Source organism: Ceratotherium simum, chromosome Y, assembly GCF_057802395.1.
Source record: "Ceratotherium simum simum isolate JZ-2026a chromosome Y, ASM5780239v1, whole genome shotgun sequence".
Classification (NCBI taxonomy): Eukaryota; Metazoa; Chordata; class Mammalia; order Perissodactyla; family Rhinocerotidae; genus Ceratotherium; species Ceratotherium simum.
Genome location: NC_141941.1, coordinates 10806096 through 10827936, shown reverse-complemented (window position 1 = coordinate 10827936; position 21841 = coordinate 10806096). Strand labels below are relative to the sequence as shown.

The following is a 21841-nucleotide window of genomic DNA, read 5'->3' as shown; positions in this document are numbered from 1 at the left end:
CATTATACTTAAAACTCGAGACAAACCAAGTACATGCATACACATATAGGCACACAAGTCGTAACTGTGGGTGCCTTAGTGTTGAAGTAAGCTATGACAGTGAAGAGCCGCTATATACTATTTGCACCACAAAAGAAATGGAGAGAAAGCCCCCAGTAATTTATGTTACCAGAAGCACATCTTCAGGGTGTTGGACCTATGGTTAGCAATAGAGACCATATTTAATTTAGGCTCCGAGCTTATTTATTGTTCTAAAATTAAGTTCTTAAACAGCGATCACCTTACTACCTTGGGACGTTTCTGTGTCAATACAAGACTGCAAGGAACCTTAGGTAAGCCAGTTCTGGGCTCTTCCAAGTATTTTTGGTACATTACAGTGCAAAATTTCTGGGAAACAAATATCAATCACGAGTTTGCCACCCAGCGACAGCTACTTTTGAACTGTTTCATCTTTTCTTTTTAAACATGCAATGGAAGAAGCAGTCTGACTTGAAAAAATAAGAAACGCCGCCTTATTGGTAATCTTTCCAATAAAGAAGAGGAATTTCTTGAATCAACGTTTTAAAAACCTTCTTTCGGAGCTCTTAAGACAGCTATGGTAAATCCATTTTAACTGCAGTCTAATGTCACCACAAACACTTGCCTTGCCCTATAAGTTTTAGGACAAATTAAGGACTTTGCTCTTGCCATTCCTGGGCAGCTGAGCACTTAACCAAACCTCCCCGCTACGGCTCTCTCCACGCCGCCCGTCAAGGGGCGCGCGACGCCGTGAGCGTGGCTAGCCAAGATCCCCTTTAAGGGCTGGCCGGACACCACTTGACCTCGCCTTATTAAGTTACGAAAAGTGGTAAAGAATATTTCCTCTTAAAGCTCTCACACTGCAAGCCACCGCTACACGCTCCTGGCCACCCCCACCGGAAACTGCTTCTCTCTCACCAGCGCACACGGCGGTTGCAGCTCCCTCCCAGAAGGGGGCTTTTTTTAGGGCTGTCTTCAGCCTTGCCTGTACAAATAGCCAAGAGATCTGCGACGAATACATCCCAAAACTTTGTCTCGTGTTTTCTAGTCAGCCTGTCGGGAAAACCCAGAAGAAAGAAATCCAAGCAGTGAGGCCCTATTGTAGTGGTCCTTCTCCTTTTCCGGTGCTAGGGTCTAGTCAGCCTTCCCGCCTCTGAGGCCACGCCCCGCACAAAGGGGGCCTGCGTAAGGTCAGGCAGCAGCCGGGGCAACTTTTTTCTCCTTGGACAAGATGGCGGGGGGCGAAGGTGTAATGGCTGTGGGACAGCCGCATCTTTCTCGCCAGGATCTCGCTAACTTGGTAAGTGTTCGTTCTGGGAGGATGCGAAGTGAGCTCAGGAGTGGGAATGACCGAATCTCCCGGGAGTCATTGAGACGAGGTAGTGCCAGGCTCTCGGAACCCGGAGTTAGGAGGGAGTCGGGCGCCCTAAGCAGCGCTGACGCTGCCGCCTGCACCTCCCGAAGTCTGCGATTTGGGTGTGGGAATGGGAGATTTTTGGGGCCTCGAGCCCCCAAAGGATTCGCCTGGAAAATCATTGTGTTAAATGTTGTTAAGGTCTTTACCTCTGAAGTTCTGGGAAAAACGTCTGTTAAACATATTAAGATCTGCACCTTTAAAGGTCTGGGAAGGAACTGTTTACACTCTTCTCCATGCTAATTCTTCTAAAACTTGGGGACTCCGTCTTCCAGGTGTTCTACGGTGAGTACGGATGGTAGTGGACATTTTAGGACTTCTAACCCTGCAAGTCTGTCTCTGGAATAAAGACAGGTTTTACAGGAAAGGTGCTGTTTTTGGTAAACAGTAGAGAGCTGTATAGATGGTGGCGAGATGCAAAACGTGAAATGAAAAGTTCTGATTTGTCTTACGAGTAGTAATTTAAAATGTTTCATTGTAGGATGTTACCAAGTTGACTCCTCTCTCACACGAAGTTATCAGCAGACAAGCTACAATTAACATAGGTAAGAATGCGTAGAGTACCGCAGTTCTGGAGGCCTGACCTGGCTGCTCTCTGACAATGAGTTTTCATCTCTTCTTGTACAATTAATTGAATAAAGGAGGCTTCAGATGTATAAGAAATAGATTTGATCACTAATGAGTAAAGCACCTTCTAGATTTCTTGGGAAACACAAAACTGCTCTCCATTCCTGTCTCAAGGACTGGGTGTCATAAACACGCAGTATTATGTATGCATACAAGAAGGTTAAGGAAGAGGTGAAAATGTTTGTTGCACAGGATTATTCTAAGAACAGGATTTGTAAAAGTATTTGATGTATAAGCTATTAAGTAAATATTTTGCTTAATTGCTTTCTTTGTAATTCAGAAGTTAGTTGCTGATTGTAAACTTCACATATTTTAGGGTGTGTATGAACAGTAAAACCAAATAAGACTTGTAGAGTTATGAAAAAAATATAAAACGTTATGGCATTCTTAAAGTATATTTAATTACTGTAATTAAACTGGATTTGTTTTTGAATTTTCATGGGTTCCTTTTTTGTATTGGATTTTCATACATACTTACTTTACACAAACTTGGAAAATTTCTTAGCATACAGAATTTTGTATATTTATCAGTGAGTATTTACTTGAATTGAAGGAAATCTTTTTTTGAGATTAATAAGTTGGATAGCGTGTTACACTAAGTATGGGGGTTTTTTTCTTTGTTTTTTTTTTTTGTGGGTTTTTTGGTGAGAAAAATTGGCCGTGAGCTAACATCCGTTGCCAGTCTTCCTCTTTTTGCTGAGGAAGATCAGCCCTGAGTTAACTGCTGCGGGCATCCTCCTCTACCTTGTATGTGGGATGCTGCCACAGCGTTGCTTGAGGAGCGGTGGGTAGGTCTGCACCCGGGATCCGAACTGGCAAATGCCAGGCCGATGAAGGGGAGGCCACGAACTTAAGCACTATGCTGCCAGGCCAGCCCCAAAGTATGGTTTTTAGACAAGGTGATTAGGTACATGGAAAGTTCTCTTTAATCATGTTTCAGAAGATGTTTTATGTAGAAAAGGATACGTGGAAGGAAAAAATGAAATCACTCTTGGTTATAGATTGAAATATTTACAGTGAGTTACGGGTTTGTTATACATAAAATACGGGTTTATACATAAAATAATTCATGTAATTGGATGCATGTAAATTAATTTTTTTGTTCTTTGTAGGTACAATTGGTCATGTTGCTCATGGAAAATCTACAGTTGTAAAAGCTATTTCTGGAGTTCACACTGTCAGGTTCAAAAATGAACTGGAAAGAAATATTACTATCAAGCTTGGATATGCTAATGCCAAGGTACATAATATACTGTGGAAGTAGAAAATGCTTTACTTTAGTTGTCAAATATTCAGATGACACATTCTGTCTTTTCATTGAAATTTAGATTTATAAGCTTGATGATGCAAGTTGTCCTCGGCCAGAATGCTATAGATCCTGTGGAAGTAGTACTCCTGATGAATTTCCTACAGACATTCCAGGGACCAAAGGGAACTTCAGACTAGTCAGGTGATCGTTTTTGTGCTAAACACACTTTTTTCTCTGTGCTTTCTGAGGTATTTAATGGAGATATTAAACAGTGATTTACACCTAAGCTTGATGCAGGTCCGTTTTTGCCAAAATGTGAGTAACAAAGCTGGTAGAAAATATTTGCAGGGTTAGAGATTTACAGTTTACAATGGTTGCTTAATAACTTTTTTTAAGTGTATGTTGTTAGAGTAAAGATAAATTGAAAGACCACTTATTTAAACCTAATTAAAAGATGTGCGTGTGGGTTCTCTAAAGAATTGCCATATTAATGGAATGAAATTATTACATTTGGTGGTCTCTTTTTCCCAGGTTTCTTTTGTTTTCACCCATTGTTGTTTCTGCTCTTCTTTTTAATCCGTTGAATTGTCTCCATCTATTTTTAGAATGTCATTGCGTGTCTTGATTCTTCATAAGAGAAGAGTTACATCCACCAAGTGATATATATGGGTGTTAGGGTTACCCAAGGAAAGTTCAGACAATGAGAACTTGAACATACAATTTTTGAAAATGGTAACAGTTCTGAATGTGTAGTGTACTTTTGTTTGTTTTTGAGTGCTTCCTTCTCTGCACGAGGCTGGCAAATGCACTTAGTTTTTTAAGATGCTAGAGATCCTTAAGCAAATTCTTTTTTGTGTGTCTGTCCAATTTTGATAATACGGTTGTGTTTTTTGTGCAAAGCAATCTAATTTACTTCAGTTGATCGCGGTTTTACCACAGAAAGCATATCAAAAATCTGTTAAGCTTCTTTCCCATAAATTTTAAAAGCTTAAAAACTAAAATAACTCAACACCTGTATGTTGTTAAAATATTGCCTTTTTTTGTTGTAAGCACCGGGAACCTAAAATTGTAAATCTTGGCACAAGTAATATTATGTTTCATTTTCCAAAGGCTCTACTCTCTATTTTTTTTTTATTTTTCATTTTGAAATAGTTACAGACTCAAAGGAAGTTGGAAAGATAGCATATAGCCCTTAACCCATTTTTCCTCCCTAGTTACAGTATTGTATCAAACTGCAGTGCAACATCAAAACAAGGAGGTTGACATGGGTTTAAAGTGCCTATGTACAACTACCTTATTTTATCTCGTGTGCATTCCTGTAACTACCACTGCCTTTCAAATACAGAACTATTACATCACCACAAAGATTTTTCATGCTAGTTGTTTATGCTCACGTAACCATTCTCTTCCACTGTTGCTAATTTCTGGCAACCAGTAATCTGTTATCTAATTATAAATTTCTTGTTCCTAAAATGTTATGTAAATTGAATTCAATATATTGCCTTTTGAGATTGACTTTTTTAACACTCGTACTGTATTTGAGATCCATCTAGGTTGTTGAGCATGTCAGTATGTTCATTCTTTATTTCCTTTTTTTGTTTTTAACAGACTTTATTTTTTAGAGCAGTTTTAGATTCATCGCAATATTGAGCAGAAGATACAGAGATTCTGGTATACTCTCAGCCTCCACGTGTACATAGCCCCCCCCATTTCCAACCGACTAGAGTGGTACATTTGTTTAAATTGGTGAACCTACTTTGACACATTATTGTCATCCAAAGTCACTAGTATATGTTAGGGTTCACTCTTGATGTTCTACATTCTGTTGATTTGCACAAGTTTATAATGACATGTGTTCACCATTTAACTATGATAGAATAGTTTTCACTGCCCTAAAAATCCTCTATATCCTGCATGTTCATCCCACCCTCTTTCCTAACTCCTGGTAACTACTGATCTTTTTATTGTCTCCGTAGTTTTGTGTTTTCCAGAAAAATATATGCTTGGAAGTATACAGCATTAGCCTTTTTAGATTGGCTTCCTTCACCTAGTAATACGCATTTAAATTTCTTCCACATCTTTTCAAGCCTTGGTTGCTCATTTCTTTTTAGCCCTGAATAATATTCATTTGTCTGGATGTATCACAGCCTATTTATCCGCTCATCTACTAAAGGACATATTTGTTGCTTCCAGGTTTTGGCAGTTATGAATAAAGCTACTGTAAACATCTGCAGGCAGGTTTTTGTGTGGGTATAAGTTTTCAACTGAGTTGAGTAAATACTTAGGAGTATGTTTGCTAGATCAGATGATAAGAGTATGTGTGGTTTCATAAGAAAGCACCAAACTCTTTAAAAATGGCTAGACCATTTTGCGTTCCCACCAGAAATGAGAGTTCCTATTGTTCCACATCCTATTGTTCCACAATACCACATGCTGTAGCATGTGGTATTGTCAGTTTTTAGCCATTAGCCATTCTAATAAAAGGGTAGTAGTATCTTTTTTTTTACTTTGCCTTTCCCTAATGACATATGTGGAATATCTTTTCATGTACTTATTTTGCATCAGTTTATCTTCTTTGCTGACTTGTCTCCTAAGGTCTGTGATCCATTTTTTAACTGGGTTGTTCCTTTTCTTACTGTTGAGTTATAATCGAGTTCTTGGTATATTGTAGGTAGTCTGTTATCAGATATGTCTTCTGTAAGTATTTTCTTCCAGTTTGTGGCTTGTCTTCATTCTCTTGACAGTGTCTTCACAGAGCAGAAAAATTTTTTTTTTTTTTTCTTGTGAGGAAGATTTGCCGTGGGCTAACATCTGTTGCTAGTCTTCCACTTTTTGCTTGAGGAAGATTGTCCCTGAGCTAACATCCGTGCCAGTCTTCCTCTGTTTTGTATGCGGGACAAGCCACGGCATGGTTTGATGAGCAGTGTGTAGGACTAGGCCTGCGATCCAAACCCATGAACGCAGGGCCCCTGATGTGGAGGGCTAGAACTTAACCATTACACTACGAGGCTGGCCCCGGAAATTTCTAATTTTAGTGAAATCTACCTTATCAGTATTTTCTCTCATTTATCATGCCTTTGGTCTTATATCTAAAAATTATCTCTGTATCCAAGGTCATCTAGGTCTTCCCTTATGCTGTTGTTTCTAGGAGTTGCATATTTTACATTTAGGGCTGTGGTACTTGTTGAGTTAATTTTTGTGCTGAATATAAGGTCTGTGTCTAGATTCAGCATTTTTTTGCGTGAAGATATCCAGTTCTAGCACCATTTGTTGAAAGACTATCTTTGACTTTGCTCCTTTGTCAAAGATCAGTTAACTGTATTTATATGGATCTGTTTCTGGAGTCTATTCTGTTCCTTGTCTGTTTGCCAATACCACACTGTCTTTATTATTGTAGCTTTATACTAAGTCTTGAAGTGGGATAGTGTCTGTCCTCTTTTGTTATTTTCCTTCAATACTCTGTTGGCTGCACTGAGTCTTTCAACTTTCCTTGTAAACTTTGGAATCAGTTGATATCCACAAAATAATTTACTGAGATTTTGATTTTGATTTTAGTGAATCTGTAGATCATTTTGAAAAGAACTGACACCTTGGCAATATGGAGTCTGCCTGTCCTTGCACACGGAATATCTCTCCATTTATTTAGTTCTTTTATTTTGTTCATCAGATTTTGTAGTTTTCCTCATATAGATCTTGTACTTATTTTGTTAGAATTATACCTAAGTATTTTATTTTTAGGAGTGGTGTAAATAGTTTGTGTTTTTCATTTCAAATTCCACTTGTTGTTTCCTAGTGTATAGAAAAGTGATTGACTTTTGTATATTAACCTTGAGTCTGCAGCCTCACTGGAATCACTTGTTAGTTCCAGGAGTTTTTTGTTGCCTCTTTTGCATTTTCTACATAGGCAATCATGTTACCTGCAAACAAAGACAGTTTTGTTTCTTCATTCTTATTATGTATGCTTTTATTTCCTTTTCTTGTCTTACTGCATTATCTAGGACTGCCATTATGATGTTCAAAAGCAGTGGTAAGAGGAGACATCTTTGCCTTTTCCTTATCTTAGTGGGAGAGCATTTAGTTTCTTGCCATTCAATATAACATTAGCTATAGGTGTTTTTGTAGATATTCTTTATCAAGTTGAGGAAGTTACTCTTTATTCCTGGTTTGGTGAGAGTTTTTTTATGAATGGGTGTTGGATTTTTTCAACTACTTTTTCCGCATCTACTGATATCATGCAATTTTTTTCTTAGCTTATTGGTATGATGGATTACATTAATTGATTTTCAAATGTTGAACCAGCCTTGCATACCTGATTTAAATCCCACTTCGTCATAATATATAGTTCTTTTATACATTGTTGGATTTGATTTGCTAATATTTTGTTGAGAATTTTTGCCTCTTTCTTCATGAGAGATATTTTTCTCTAGTTTTCCTTTCTTATAATCTCTTTCTTTGGCTTTGGTACAGGGTAAAGCTTGCCTCTTAGAATGAGTTAGGAAGTATTCTCTCTACTTCTATCCTCTGAAGGAGACTGTAGAAAGTTAGTATAATATCTTCCTTAACTGTGTGGTAGAATTCACCCATTTAGGCCTGCAGCTTTCTGTTTGGAAGGTTATTAATTATTGATTCATTTCTGTAATCACTAAAGGCCCATTCAAATTGTCAGTAGTTTCTTCCTGTGTAAGTGTTGCCAGGTTGTATCTTTTAAGAAATTGATCTATTTCATGTAGGTTATCAGATTTGTAAGTGTAAAGTTATTTGTAGTATTTGTTGATTATCCTTTAATGTTCATGGGATTCATAGTGTGATATCCTCTCTTTCATTTCTGATCTTAGTCATTTGTGTCCCCTATTTTTTTCCTAGCCTGGCTAAAGGTTTATTGATTTTATTGATCTCTTCATAGAACCAATTTTGGTTTCATTAGTTTATCTCTTAATTTCCTGTTTCCAATTTCGTTGATTTAAGTAATTTTTTATTGCTAAATAATATTCCCTCATATGGAAGCAGCACAGTTTAACCGTTCATCTATTGTAGAACATTTTGGTTGCTTTCAATTTTGGGCTGTTATAACAAAAAACTGCTAAAAGTAATCATATACAGATTTTTACCTGGATGTAAGATTTCAGTTCTTTGAGACATATGCATATGTACCTACTGGGTCCTAATGGGTCATAATGTAAGTGTTTGTTTAGTTTTTTAAAAACATGCTAAACTATCTATCTAGAGCATCTATACCATTTTACATTTCTAACAGCAATATATGAGAGATCTGGTTTCTCATCCGCACATACATTTGGGATTAAAACTTTTTTTTAGCTGTTGTAATAGATTTTCGTGGTGTGTTGCTGTGATATTGCATTTCCCTAAGGACTAGTGTTGTTGAACTGAAGGAAAATGAAAAAACGGTAGTTCCCCTTATCCATGCAGGATATTCCAAGACTGCAAATGGATGCCTGAAACCACAGATAGTACCGAACCCTACATATACTATGTTGTTTCCTACACGTACCTATATTAATGTTTAATTTATACATTAGATACAGTAAGAGTTAACAGTAATAACTAACGATAAATTTGGCTTTGGGGCCATTATTAAGTAAAATAAGGGTTACTTGAACATGAGCACTGTGACATCCAGACAGTCAGTCTGATAACCGAGACAGCTGCTAAGTGACTAACAGGTGGGTAGCAGCTGCAATGTGGGTACACTGCACAGAGGGATGATTCACTTCCTGGGTGGAGCAGAGTGGTAGGGTGCCAGATTTCATCAAGGTACTCACAGTGGCATGCAATTTAAAACTTATGAATTGTTTATTTCTGAGAGTTTCCATTCAATATATTTGGACTGCACTTGACTGCAGGTAGCCATGCAAAATGAATCCATGGATAAGGGGGCTACTGTACAATACATAAAAATTTGTGGGATATATCTAAGCAGTGCTATGAGAAGGAAATTTACAGCACTGAAAGCTTCCATTAGAACGGAGTAAAATCTCAAATTTCTCTTTTGACCTCCTAATTGAAGATTGAGAAAAAGGAAAGCAGAATTAATGCAAAGCAATCAGAAGACGGAAAACAGTAATGATAAGGAAATCAGTAAAATTGAAACCAGAAATTCAAAAATGGAGAAAATCAGTGAAACAAAAAGATTGTTTTTCAGACATCTAGAAATTGGCAAACCTCTTAGCAAGACTAAGAAAGAAAGGAGTGAAGCCACAAATTACTGATATCAAGAATGATACAGTAGCTATCAGTAGAGTCTCTGCCAATATCAAAAGGAAAATAGGGAATAATACAAGCAGCTCTACACAAATAATTAGCATAGATAAATGCACTGATTCCTCGAAGAACAAACCACTACAACTCACCCAGTGTTAATTATGTAATGTGAATAGCCTTATAGCTATTAAGGAAATTGAATTTGTATTTTAAAAACTCTCAGGAAGGAAATCTCCAGGCCAGATAGTTTCAATGCAGACTTCTGCTAAACTTTATATGAGAATTTTTTTTTTTTTTTTTTTTAAGATTTTATTTATTTTATTTTTTCCCCCCAAAGCCCCAGTGGATAGTTGTATGTCGTAGCTGCACATCCTTCTAGTTGCTGTATGCAGGACTCGGCCTCAGGATGAACGGAGAAGTGGTGCCTCGATGCGCACCCGGGATCCAAACCCGGGCCACCAGCATCGCAGCGTGCGCACTTAACCACCAAGCCACAGGGTCGGCCCTTATATGAGAATTAAAATGAAATCTACACAACAGAAGAGGAGAGAGCAGTCAGTTACCAATGATCTTATGAAGCCATATCACCCCAGTATCAAATCAGGCAAACACAGTACAAAAAAAGAAAAGAAAGAAAACACTACAGCCCAATATCCTTAATGAATAGAGACACAAAGATTCTTGAGAAAATGTTAGCACATAGAATTCAGTAATGTATAAAAGAGTTATATGAGGGTTTATTATAGGGGTACAAGGCAGATTTAGTATTAGCAAATCGTTCAGTGTTGTTCATTTTATCAGCACACTAAAGAAAAAACGTTCTATTCTCATAAGTTGATTTTAAAAAAAACAACTCTGATAACTAGGAATACAGGCAAACTTGTTTAACTTGATAAAGAACCTCTGCAGCAGACCATCAGCTCACATCAAAATGGTGAAAAACTGAATGTTTAATCCTAAGTTCAAGAACAAGGCAAAGATAGTTCTCTTACCATTTTCATTATGCAGGAGTGCTAGAAGTTCTGCCATAAAGCAAAAAAAAAGTTAATAAAAGACATATGGATTAGAAACAAAGAGAATTTTATTCATTTGCAGATGACATGGTTATGTTCATAGACATTCCCAAGGTATGTGCAAAAAATGTAAGCAAGTTTACCAGGGTCACAGGATACAAGATCAATATACAAAATTAATTGTTTTTCTATATAATAGCAATAAATGCATACACACCAAAATTTTAAATACTGTACTTGAATCTCTTGAAAAGATGGAATACTTAGCTGTAAAAGGCATAGAATACTTAAACTGAAAATTATGTCTGTGAAAGAAGTCGAAGATCTAAGAGATGTACTGTGTTTATGGATTAGAAAGCTGAACAGAGTAAATATGCTAATTCTGGTCAAATTGATACACAGGTTTAATGCACTTCTATCAAAATCTCAGCAAAGTGTTTTGATGATGTAGATAAAATTGTTTTAAAATTTATTTGGAATCACAAACTGAAATAGCTACAGCAATTTTGAAAAAGAATAAAATAGAATTAGTCTACCTGATTTCAAGACTGTGTATTGCTGGTGAAGAGAGGGATACATCAGAGGAACAGAAATAGCTCAGAAATAGATTCGGGCAAATATGTCCAACTGATTTGTGACAAAGGTACAAAGCAGTTACAGGAGGAGGTTAGGCTTTTCAACAAAGAGTACTGGAGTATTTGAATGTCCGTAGGCAAAAAAATGACGCTGGTTTCAAACCTAACATCTTGTATTCACAATGTACTCAACATTGTGTATACTCATAGATTTTGCGTGCATGCCCAAAGTATATACAGATCTGAATATTAAATGGATCAGATAAAACTATAAAACATAGAAGAAATGTAGGCAAAAATTTTTAGGACCTAGGACTTGAGGTATTTTTAGCTAGTATGCTACGGGCAGTCCATAAAAGAAAAAATTGGTAAGCTGCGGTTCATCAAAATTAATAATAATTGCTCTGCAGAAGATCTGTTGAGAGGATCAAAAGAAAAGCTACTGCCCCAAATGTAATATTTGCAAATTGTATGTTCGATAAGGGACTAGAGTGTATAAAGAAATCTTAAAAACTCAAGTTAAAAACAAATGATCTAAGTAGAAAATGGGGAAAAGACATGAAGAGCCTATGTTGTAGGCAAATAAACACAGTTCTTAGAATTCATTAGGTTTAGTTTTCAAATCAATGGTATTTGCAGTATATATTCTATAAGGTCTCTATATCTTCCTGACTTTATTGGGTTTGGGAGTTTTCCCTCACTTGTTAGAGTCTTGTCTTTAGAGAAGTTGTATTTGCACATTACTAACTGGTTTGTAATGATCTTCAGTCATTTTGGTAATCTCATTTCAAATTTTGGAAGCATCAACTTTTGTAGCAACTTTACTTTGCAGCAAGATTAATTACTTTCGAAGTGATGTAACTTTAGGAAGTTTGTGACTTGTGTGTTTTAAGTGTTAATTGATCTTAAAGCTGGTTGTTGTTTCTTGATTGTTAGACATGTTTCCTTTGTTGACTGTCCTGGCCATGATATTTTGATGGCTACTATGTTGAACGGTGCCGCAGTGATGGATGCAGCTCTTCTGTTGATAGGTAAATAATATCCGAATTGGTTTGACAAATTAATGTGGAGCCAATCCAAGATGGAATATTTAAAGGGGAACTAGGGCCTTTAGGGGCCCTAAATGGAAAATAACAGATCATCCAGTTAACATCTATGCCTGCCACCTATCATATAATACTAAACAAGGAGAACCTGGAGCTGATATCTTGTGAGAATTCTTGTGGTCAGTTTGCAGAAAAAATCATTAAGTCAACAGTGCATTTTTCTTACTGTTTTATTTAGAATTTATTGTATAGAACTATATGGGGAGTTTTGGGGTTTCTTTTCCCTTTTTTTCATTATTTTTTAATGTCTCTAGGCTTTCCTCTGCAATATTGACATAATGGGGCTTTTTAGATGCAAACCTCATATGAAAGGTTGAAGTCAAGGCCTGTGTGGAGTTTTTCAAAGCTAGGATTGTGCTTTCTTCCTGAGCTCTTAAGAGATTTGGTTATTGGAATCTTTGTGGGGTTCAGGGCCAAATACAGAGAGAGTACTCTGTCCACATAAGACAGCCTTTACTTTTGACACCAACTGAGAGTTCAGACAGTTCCCTAAAACATCCTTAGGTTTGATAATTTTTTAGACCCACAGATGTAACTGAAAGCTGTTGTAATCACGGTGATGATTTATTACAGGAAAAGGATGCAAATTTAGGTCAGCCAAAGAAAGAGGCGTAGAGCAGAGTCCAAGAAGGTTCCAGACCTGAAGCTTGCATTGTCCTCTCTCTGTACAGGCAGGGGCTATTCTCTCACTATCAGTGTGTAACATTACACATGGAATATTGCCAACCAGGGAAGCTCATCTGAGTTTCAGTGTTCAGAGTTTTTATTCCATCATATAGGCATGAGTGATTGAATGCCCATATAGGTTGATTTTAGTCTCCAGATGACTGAGACCTCATGTTCCCAGTCCCTCACCCTAAATCACGTGGTTGGTCTTTCTGGTATTGCCAGCCTCTTTAAGACTATTGAGTGTGGCAGCCCTACCCTAAAATCTGGTGTAGTTAGCCCCTGCCCTGCATAAGGACACTTCTTTTAGGATGATATGGCTTATATTCAAGAATCCCAAGGAAAATGCTAGACTTCATTTTGGGGAAGGCCAAATGCTTTACTACAGAAGGCTATACTTTTCAAGAAACAGGCCACATGAGTATCGTAGAAGGTAACTGAACATCACAACTTGGGGAAGATAATCATTGGGGTACTAAACAAAACATACTTCTTTATCATACATTGTTATTTTTGCAGATAGTGTTTTTCCCTTTTGTTAATAAATAGCTGCATTTGCTGTCTATTGATGTGTAACATATTACTTCAAACCTAGTATCCTAGAATAACAAACATTTAATCCTTGTTTTTGTGGCTCGGGAGTTTTACTGTCTGTAGCTCAAGGTCTCATGAGGTTAAGTTATGTGTCTGCAGGGGCTGCAGTTATCTCAAGACATGTCTAGGACTGGAGAGTCTGCTTTTAAGTTCCCTCAGGCCTTGGTTTCTACTCACATTGGCCTCTCCATGAGTTGCCCAACTTGACCTTGTGACATGACAGCTGTAGTTTTGAGAGAGACAAAGAGCTTCCACGTTGAAAGCTAGAGTCTTTGTAGCTTAATTTGAGAAGTGACATCCCACCACTTTTGCAATATTCTCTGTGTTAGAAGTAATTCATTAGATCCATTCGACATTTAAAGGGAAAGATTTCACAACTGTGTGAATACCAGAACTTGGGGTTCATTGGGAGCCATCTTTGTGGTTGTCTACATCTGTAGTCTTGGATAATTATATTTCATAGACGGCATTAAGCAACTACCCCCTCTTAACTGCTCTGGAGCTAGATGGGGCCAGAATATCCGAGGACTGGATAGAACCAGAGGGGTATATTTTATGCCTGAGTAAAAGCCATGAATAGACTCTGAAAGAAGCCAGATTGGTTAATTCCAAGCATTGTACTTAGGGTCAGGAATAGGAGATAAAAGGCTAAGAGAATCAGGGGAGGTTTAACAGGGGCACAAAGGCACCTGCCAGTGGTGTCCAGGAATTTGCTTTGAGTAGGACATCCAAAAGTCTGTTTACTAGGTGCCAGCTAAATCTTCTTACTCATCTTGTTTGTTTGTTTTAATTCTTCATCATCAATTTAGCTGGTAATGAATCTTGTCCTCAACCTCAGACTTCTGAACACTTGGCTGCCATAGAAATTATGAAGCTGAAACATATTTTGATTTTACAAAATAAAATTGATTTGGTAAAAGAAAGTCAGGCTAAAGAACAGTATGAACAGATCCTTGCATTTGTACAAGGTAAGAAGCTGTAATATTTAATGAATGTATGAACTGCTTTGAGAGGCATTAAATCCAGATACCTTAATGTAATTTTTGAAAACAAAGTGTATTTGTGGTTTGTGAGCCCTATTCTTGCCTACTACCTAACACTTTTGTTGCTTTTAGCCATTTGATAGAGGCAGTGAAATCTGTTTCTGAATTTGATATGCTGAAAGTACATATTAGCTAGAAAAGAAGTTATAGTCTATAAACAAATACCAAATGGGTTTTTCTTCAAACATAAACACATTGCTGCTTTTTTTTTTTTTCTTTTGTACGATAGAACAACTTCTTTATCATGATAATAAAAACGTGCAGCACTTCAAGAATTTGCATCACCTTTGCATAGGGGCTGTGGTAATCTTCTCTGTATCGGTCCAGTGTTAGAGTATATGCTGCAGAAGCAAACACCAATCAGATGTTTTAAAAACCCTTTGTCAGTTATAGTAAAACTAATGAAACTGTCTTTCTTATTTTTAGTTTGTTTTCTAATTATTCTGCTTCCAGAACTGGAACTGACAATGGTTTCTTTAATCTTTATAGTGTCCTTTTCTCTAAAACATGTTTTCATCTTGGATAAGACATGATATGTATTATTTTTGACATTTGATTTCCTGTCTTTTTTACTTGTTAGAAAGTTTGGCTCTATTAATCAGATTTTGTGGTAAGAAAAAAGATTACAACAAAATCTCATTTTGTGATAATATGGAAAAGATTACTACAAAATCTCATTCTGTTTGGTTCATTCCTGGACCAGTTTGTCATTTAATTCATAAGGAGCAAATTTTATAGTGCCAGCAATCTTTGATAAGCAAAGGGTCTGTTTTTTCTCTTGATGTTTATTGGGGGATACATTACATGATATTGGAAATCGTTTCAGCTGTCAAAGTTTCTTTCCCAGTTGTGCCGGTATTTATTCTGTTAAACAGTTTTGTCCTTGTATTATAGATATTGATATAACTCCATAATTTTTTACTTAAAGAGAATAATGTAGTGTTCACTTTCTGAGGGGAAAACAAAACTTTGTTATTTTTCTAAATAGAATGATCACTGTCCTTATGTTGCTAACATTTAAATAGGGGTGTTTAGATAGCTATTTTAGTAATCTTAACAGTTTTATGAAACAGATGTGCAGAACAATTTCTGAAAAACTGATATATTTCGATCTTTATGAATTTTGTTGTATAGGTACAGTAGCAGAAGGAGCTCCTATTATCCCAATTTCTGCTCAGCTGAAATATAATATTGAAGTTGTCTGTGAGTATATAGTAAAGAAAATTCCAGTGCCTCTAAGAGACTTTACTTCAGAACCCCGACTTATTGGTAAGGACTTACTTGTTTGTGGGCCTTTTAACTGTTGACTCGATCTTTCCACATTATTGATTCACTTTTAAGGATGTTTATTATTATTTGCTCTTTGTGTAGAGGTGATAATAAATTACAATCTTCATATGCTTTTTTGAATTTTAAAATAGAGAATGAGTTTATGAAAACCAAGGGCAACATTCCATTTTGAATTCAGTGAAGTGAAATGAAAGTATGTCTATTATATTAAGATAGATTTATTGTAAGATTGTGTTGGCAATGCTATATTGGATCAGTAACAGTGATTTATTCTAAGATTTTATTGGCACTGCTATAGTGGATGAGAAACAGAATCCTGAAGAAAATAGAAATATTAACTTTTTTTTGCTATGTATATAGTATATTATGTGATCAAGATTTGAGTAATATAGTACTGTTTATGGAGAGTTATGGTTTAATCAGGAATAGGATATGAGAACTTCTGTACAAATGATTTCAGCATACTGTAATAAAGATTTTGATGCTCCTTTTACCTTAATTTTACTGTACCAGTATTGATATGATTTGAGTAAGTTTGTGGTTCTTGCACACAAGTTTATAGGAGCCTGTCTGAAAGAAATGTTTCAGCCTTTCTGGGCTTTCATCCAGACCTCTTGTGTGTTTTATGGGGAAATGTTCTATCGAGTGATCGTGATGCACACCATTTTTTAAGGATCTCTGTTGTTCTTGTAGGTTACATAGTCTTAGAATTATTTTTGTAGTTTTAAAACTAAATATTTGTTACAGAAGTCGTAGAAGGTATATAGAGATATATAAAGAAAATTTCACTCCCACAGCACTGATGAAAATGTGTATATTTCCACACCATCTCTGTAATCAAAACCTATCTGACCCTGTACAGTCTACTGTAAATGACAGTGGGATTGTACCCTAGAGATTAATTTTATAGCTACTTTTTTACTTAATAGTATGTGAGAGTCATTGTTACTAGTTTGGTAGGGCTGTCATAACAAAATACCACCTAATGGGTGGCTTAACCAACAGAAATTTATTTCATCACAGTTGTGGAGGCTGGAAGTCTGAGATCAAGGTTTTGGCAGATTTGGTTTCTCCTGATGCCTCTCCTTGGCTTGCAGATGGCCACATGATGCTTTATCCTCACATAATCTTTCCTGTCTGGGTGTGCACACTTGGTGTGTGTCTAGATCTCTTATAAGGACACTAGCCATATTGGATTAGGATTCCACCAGTAGCCTCATTTTACTTAATTACCTCTTTCAAGGCCCTATCTCCAGATACAGTCACATTCTCAGGTATCTTGAGTCCAGGGATTAAGACTTCAGCATGAATTGGGAGATTGGGGGAGCATGATTATCCCAGAACAGTCATACTTCACATAATTATATACGTACAATGTTTGTGTTCTTTTGTAATAGTTACATTGTACTCCATATTATGACAGAGGATAAACGTGTCACCTACTAATCAAGTTATTTTCACTTTTCCACTGTAAGTAAGACTATAGTTAACATTGGAATAATAATATTTTCCCACAAAGTCAACTCTAAGGTGCAGATCTCAAGTGGCTACTCCTGTAGAAAAGCTAACTTGAATAATATTTCTTCTAATTAAAATAACAGGATAAGCTTTATGGTTTCTTTCCTTTTCTCTTCCCAGTTATTAGGTCCTTTGATGTCAACAAACCTGGTTGCGAGGTTGATGACCTTAAAGGTGGTGTGGCTGGTGGTAGTATTTTAAAAGGAGTATTAAAGGTAAACTTTTGTTTGAATTTGTCTTCTTAACCAGAAAAAAATGTGGTAAAACAAAATCTAAAAATTAATTTAAAAATAGATATGTTGTTTTACCATTTTGTTTTTTAATGTGTCTTTTAAGATTTCTTTTAGGTAATTGCTTAATAATTGAGTGATTGTTACTTTGTAACTTTCTTCTACATTTTTTATTTTAATTCTTTTTAAAGTAATGTTTAAAGTTATTTTTGCAAACAGAAGGAGGGCCTTTTTGGTGTAGCAGTCTACCACGTAGGACTGTTAACATGTAAATGGTTTTTGTGTTGTCCCAAGTGTTGTAATTGCTCACTTATATGTTTCAGGTGGGCCAGGAGATAGAAGTCAGACCTGGTATTGTTTCCAAAGATGGTGAAGGAAAACTCATGTGTAAACCAATCTTTTCCAAAATTGTATCACTTTTTGCAGAACACAATGATCTTCAGTATGCTGCTCCTGGGGGTCTTATTGGTAAGAATTTTACTTTCATCTGTAACCTTTAGTAGTGGCTCTTCATGTTACTTTTTGTGTGAAATGGATTAAGAATATATGTCTCTAGATATTTTAATTCGACATGAAGAAGTGGGATGGGCAGATATACATATATTAACTTGTTGATTTTAGATTATAAGATATTCTTACATTTGTGACAAACCTTATATTTATAAAGAATACATTTTGGTTTCATGTATAGGTAAGTTCAACTGTAAAAAAGTTTTATGATTTAGAATTTAAAATATATCACTGTAGTCTTTATTTACATTGTTTTTGCTTGCTTTTTTCTTTACAACTGGAAAGGTACCCATAACATGAGATCATGTTTTTGCTGGGGCTGACAATAAAAGATAAGATAACTGCTGTTTTTTAAGGAATTGCTATAGTAATTTATGGATTTTCTAGTTTCTTAGTATTTGGTTTATTACCAATGTCCAGTAAAGTCAAGACTTTGGGAGAGAGGTTCTATTGTCTTTTTCCTTTGGATTAAGGAAGAAAATGTTGGGTAAAGAATTTGTCTTTTGGTTTTACGTGTTTTAGCTATATATTTCTTAGTAAGCTTTGAAAATATCATCTTAGTTCATCTGGGCTCTGGTTTTTGATGAGAAATCAGCTGTAAATATTATTCAGGCTTCTTTGTATATTTTCATTGTGTCTCCTATCTCTTATAGGTAATTGCTTAATAATTGAGTGATTGTTACTTTGTAACTTTCTTCTACATTTTTTATTTTAATTCTTTTTAAAGTAATGTTTAAAGTTATTTTTGCAAACAGAAGGAGGGCCGTTTCGGTTTAGCAGTCTACCACTTAGGACTGTTAACATGTAAATGGTTTTTGTGTTGTCCCAAGTGTTGTAATAGCTCACTTATATGTTTCAGGTGGGCCAGGAGATAGATGTCAGACCTGGTATTATTTCCAAAGATGGTGAAGGAAAACTCATGTGTAAACCAATCTTTTCCAAAATTGTATCACTTTTTGCAGAACACAATGATCTTCAGGATGCTGCTCCTGTTACTTAACAGTTTGCTTGTGATATTTCTTACTGTAGATCCCTTTGAATTTATTTTACTTAAGAGTTTGTTGAGCTTTTTGAACGAATAAATTAACATTTGTTGTTTCCTTTTTTAATCAAATCTCAGATGTCTTCAGCCATTATTTCTTTAAATCTTTTTTTCTGTCCCTTCTCTTCTCTCTCTCTCTGGGATTCTTATTATGATTTTGTTAGTATACTTGATGATGTTCCACAGGTCTCTGAGACTGTTCACTTTTGGTTTTTACTTTTGCTCAGGATGCATAATCTCAATCTGACATCAAGTTTGCTGATTCTTCTTTCTGCTTACAGTTGCTGTTTAGCTTCTTTGTTGAAGTGTTTTTTTCACTTACTATACTTTTCAACTCAAGAATGTTTATTTGGTTCTCTTATACTTTCTGTCTCATTGTTGATGCTCTCTACTTGGTGAGACATCGTTCTCCTGCTTTTATTTGGTTCCTTAGACACAGTTTTCTTTAGTCCTTAAAATATATTTAAAATAAACTGACTTAAATGCTTTGTTAGTAAGTTTAAGATCTCTAGTTCCTCATGGACAGTTATTGAAAATTGCTTTTCTTTTTTTATGGGGACCATAGTTAGTGTTTTTTGCATGTCATAATTTTCTGTTGAGAACATTTTAAATTATACAATGTGGCTGTTATGAGAGGTTTGGGGATTCAATCAGAGATGTAAAAAAAACTTTCCATTCCAAGCAAATGGACTGAAGGTATATTTTATTATATAGAGGATAGTACAGGTGATGTGATGGTCTGCACACAGACCCCATTAGGTCAAATAATAAGAGGGAAAAAACAGCAGCTCCACTGGAAAGGGAAAACATGCACATCGGCTGAGATAGCAGCAGATTCGAATAGGTCATATAATAAGAGGGGAAAACATCAGATCAATCGGAAAGGGAAACACCAGATCGACTGAAGGGAAATGACACAAATCAGCCGGAAAGAGAAACACCAGGTTGACCGAAAAGAGAACACATCAGATGAATTACTTCACAGTAATCAATTACTCAACAACATCCACGCCCCACTGCCGGGAGAGTCCTGTCAATTGACACGGCTGGGCGGGAATCACACATGCTGGGCAAGGTGTCCCTTCCACAGGTGGAACTCTCACTGGGTCTCAGTCTCCAGTAGTTTTTATAGCATCAATAGTTCCTAGAGTAAGCAGTTACAGAGCTTATTTCAGAGCAAGCATCCAGTATTTCCATGCACAAATGGTTATCAGTGGCATACGTGTACTGAGCCCCACCCCGGCTGTCGTCCCAGCCCAGTAGTTGTGTATGTGCATTGTTTACCTTGCTTATCGTCCCAGTCCGGCACAGATGGCCAGTCTGCCCCAGGCTGCAGTGCCCGAAAGGCCTTGAAATTTTTACACTGCAAATATCTCCATGGGAGAAGGGCCAGTTTCTACCATGCAGAAAGCAGCTTTTATATTTCTTTTTGTGCTGGTGGGTGTAGGTCAATGGAGCAGCAAAACATGGCTGAACTCATGTCAAAACAGTGGCAACTGTGGAAATTAGATTTTCTTCTCTTCTGAGGGTTTATTGCTCCTCGTTCTACTAGTCGCTGTTTATTTAGTGTCCTGTCTGAACGAATTCTGTAACATCTGTCTCTTTTCATGTGTGCCCACTGAACTGTATACTTGGTTAGCTTAGTGCTTAGCTAGTGATTGAACAGAGAGAGATTTCCTTAATGCCTAGAAGCAGACTTAGTGATGTCTCTTGGTCTTTACTAAACGGATGTGTGTGTATGTTGATGCATGCCTTCAGCACTCAGCCAGGCAGTTAACAACTCTGCCATATCCTTCACTTCCGGCTTCAGGCCACCTGTGAATAGCTTAACTCACTCTCAGTACTTTGTTGAGCATATGCACAGCCCTACACATGCACATTATCTTCTAGATTTGTAAGAATGTCAGACTTTTCAAAGCTCCCATGGATATCCTGAGTTTTTCCTTTTTTTTTTTTTTTTTTGTGAGGAAGACCAGCCCTGAGCTAACATCTATTGCCAATCCTCCTTTTTTCTGAGAAAGATTGGCCCTGGGCTAACATCCGTGCCCATCTTCCTCTACTTTATATGGGACGCCACCACAGCATGGCTTGACAAGCAGTGCATTGGTGCGCGCCTAGGATCTGAACCTGCGAATGCTGGTCTGTGGCAGCGGAGTGTGCACACAACAGCTGTGCCACCAGGCCAGCCCCCAGAGTGTTTCCTTTTAAGCTTGTTAGGATGTTGTTGCACCTTCAGTTCCCTGGGAAAAAGACTGTTCACACTAGTCATGTAGACAGCCTTGAAAGTGGAATCTTTCAGGGAAGCGTCAGACAAATCAAGTGATAATCCTTGGGACATGAGGCTTTAAAAGGGCTCCAGCCCTGTTGTGCTTTCTACAGTGGCTGCTAGCCTGCTGGCTGTCACCACAAATGCAGGTTGTTTACAGTGCTGTCACAGGGCTGCTGAACAGAGATGGGACTAAGACAAGTTAAAATGTTGCTTGCTGTTCTTGCTGAGATTCAGCACTTTTCTTTAATAAATGCTCCACAAATTGCAGTAAGTCTTTGGTTAAATTCCAGAGTTTTGAAAGTGATTCGACATTTTTGTCAAGTTTTCTCCTTGGGTTTATGGAGAAGACAGTTTTGGGAGGCTTTTACTCTGCCATTTTATTGACGTTTTATTTGCTATATATTTATTTTCTGCATTCTGTTCTCGTAATAAAAGCTTAGTGTGTGTGAACGTGGATG

The 21841-nt window shown here is 36.8% G+C and overlaps 1 protein-coding gene and 1 non-coding gene across 2 annotated transcripts in view; one reads left to right on the top strand and one right to left on the bottom strand.

The window, feature by feature from the left end:
• Positions 1-1249: 1249 nt before the first annotated feature.
• Positions 1250-21841, top strand: part of LOC147911651 (eukaryotic translation initiation factor 2 subunit 3, X-linked-like) — a 29757-nt gene continuing 9165 nt past the window's right edge. The window contains exons 1-9 of the mRNA XM_087427907.1: positions 1250-1318; positions 1914-1977; positions 3172-3299; positions 3388-3509; positions 12052-12146; positions 14291-14449; positions 15659-15793; positions 17453-17547; positions 17886-18030. Coding sequence (XP_087284033.1) covers positions 1250-1318; positions 1914-1977; positions 3172-3299; positions 3388-3509; positions 12052-12146; positions 14291-14449; positions 15659-15793; positions 17453-17547; positions 17886-18030 — 1012 coding nt within the window. The remainder of the gene's footprint in view (positions 1319-1913; positions 1978-3171; positions 3300-3387; positions 3510-12051; positions 12147-14290; positions 14450-15658; positions 15794-17452; positions 17548-17885; positions 18031-21841) is intronic.
• On the bottom strand, positions 14777-14881 carry LOC147911652 (U6 spliceosomal RNA). The gene has a single exon (XR_015550825.1). It is a non-coding gene; the product is annotated as a U6 spliceosomal RNA (small nuclear RNA).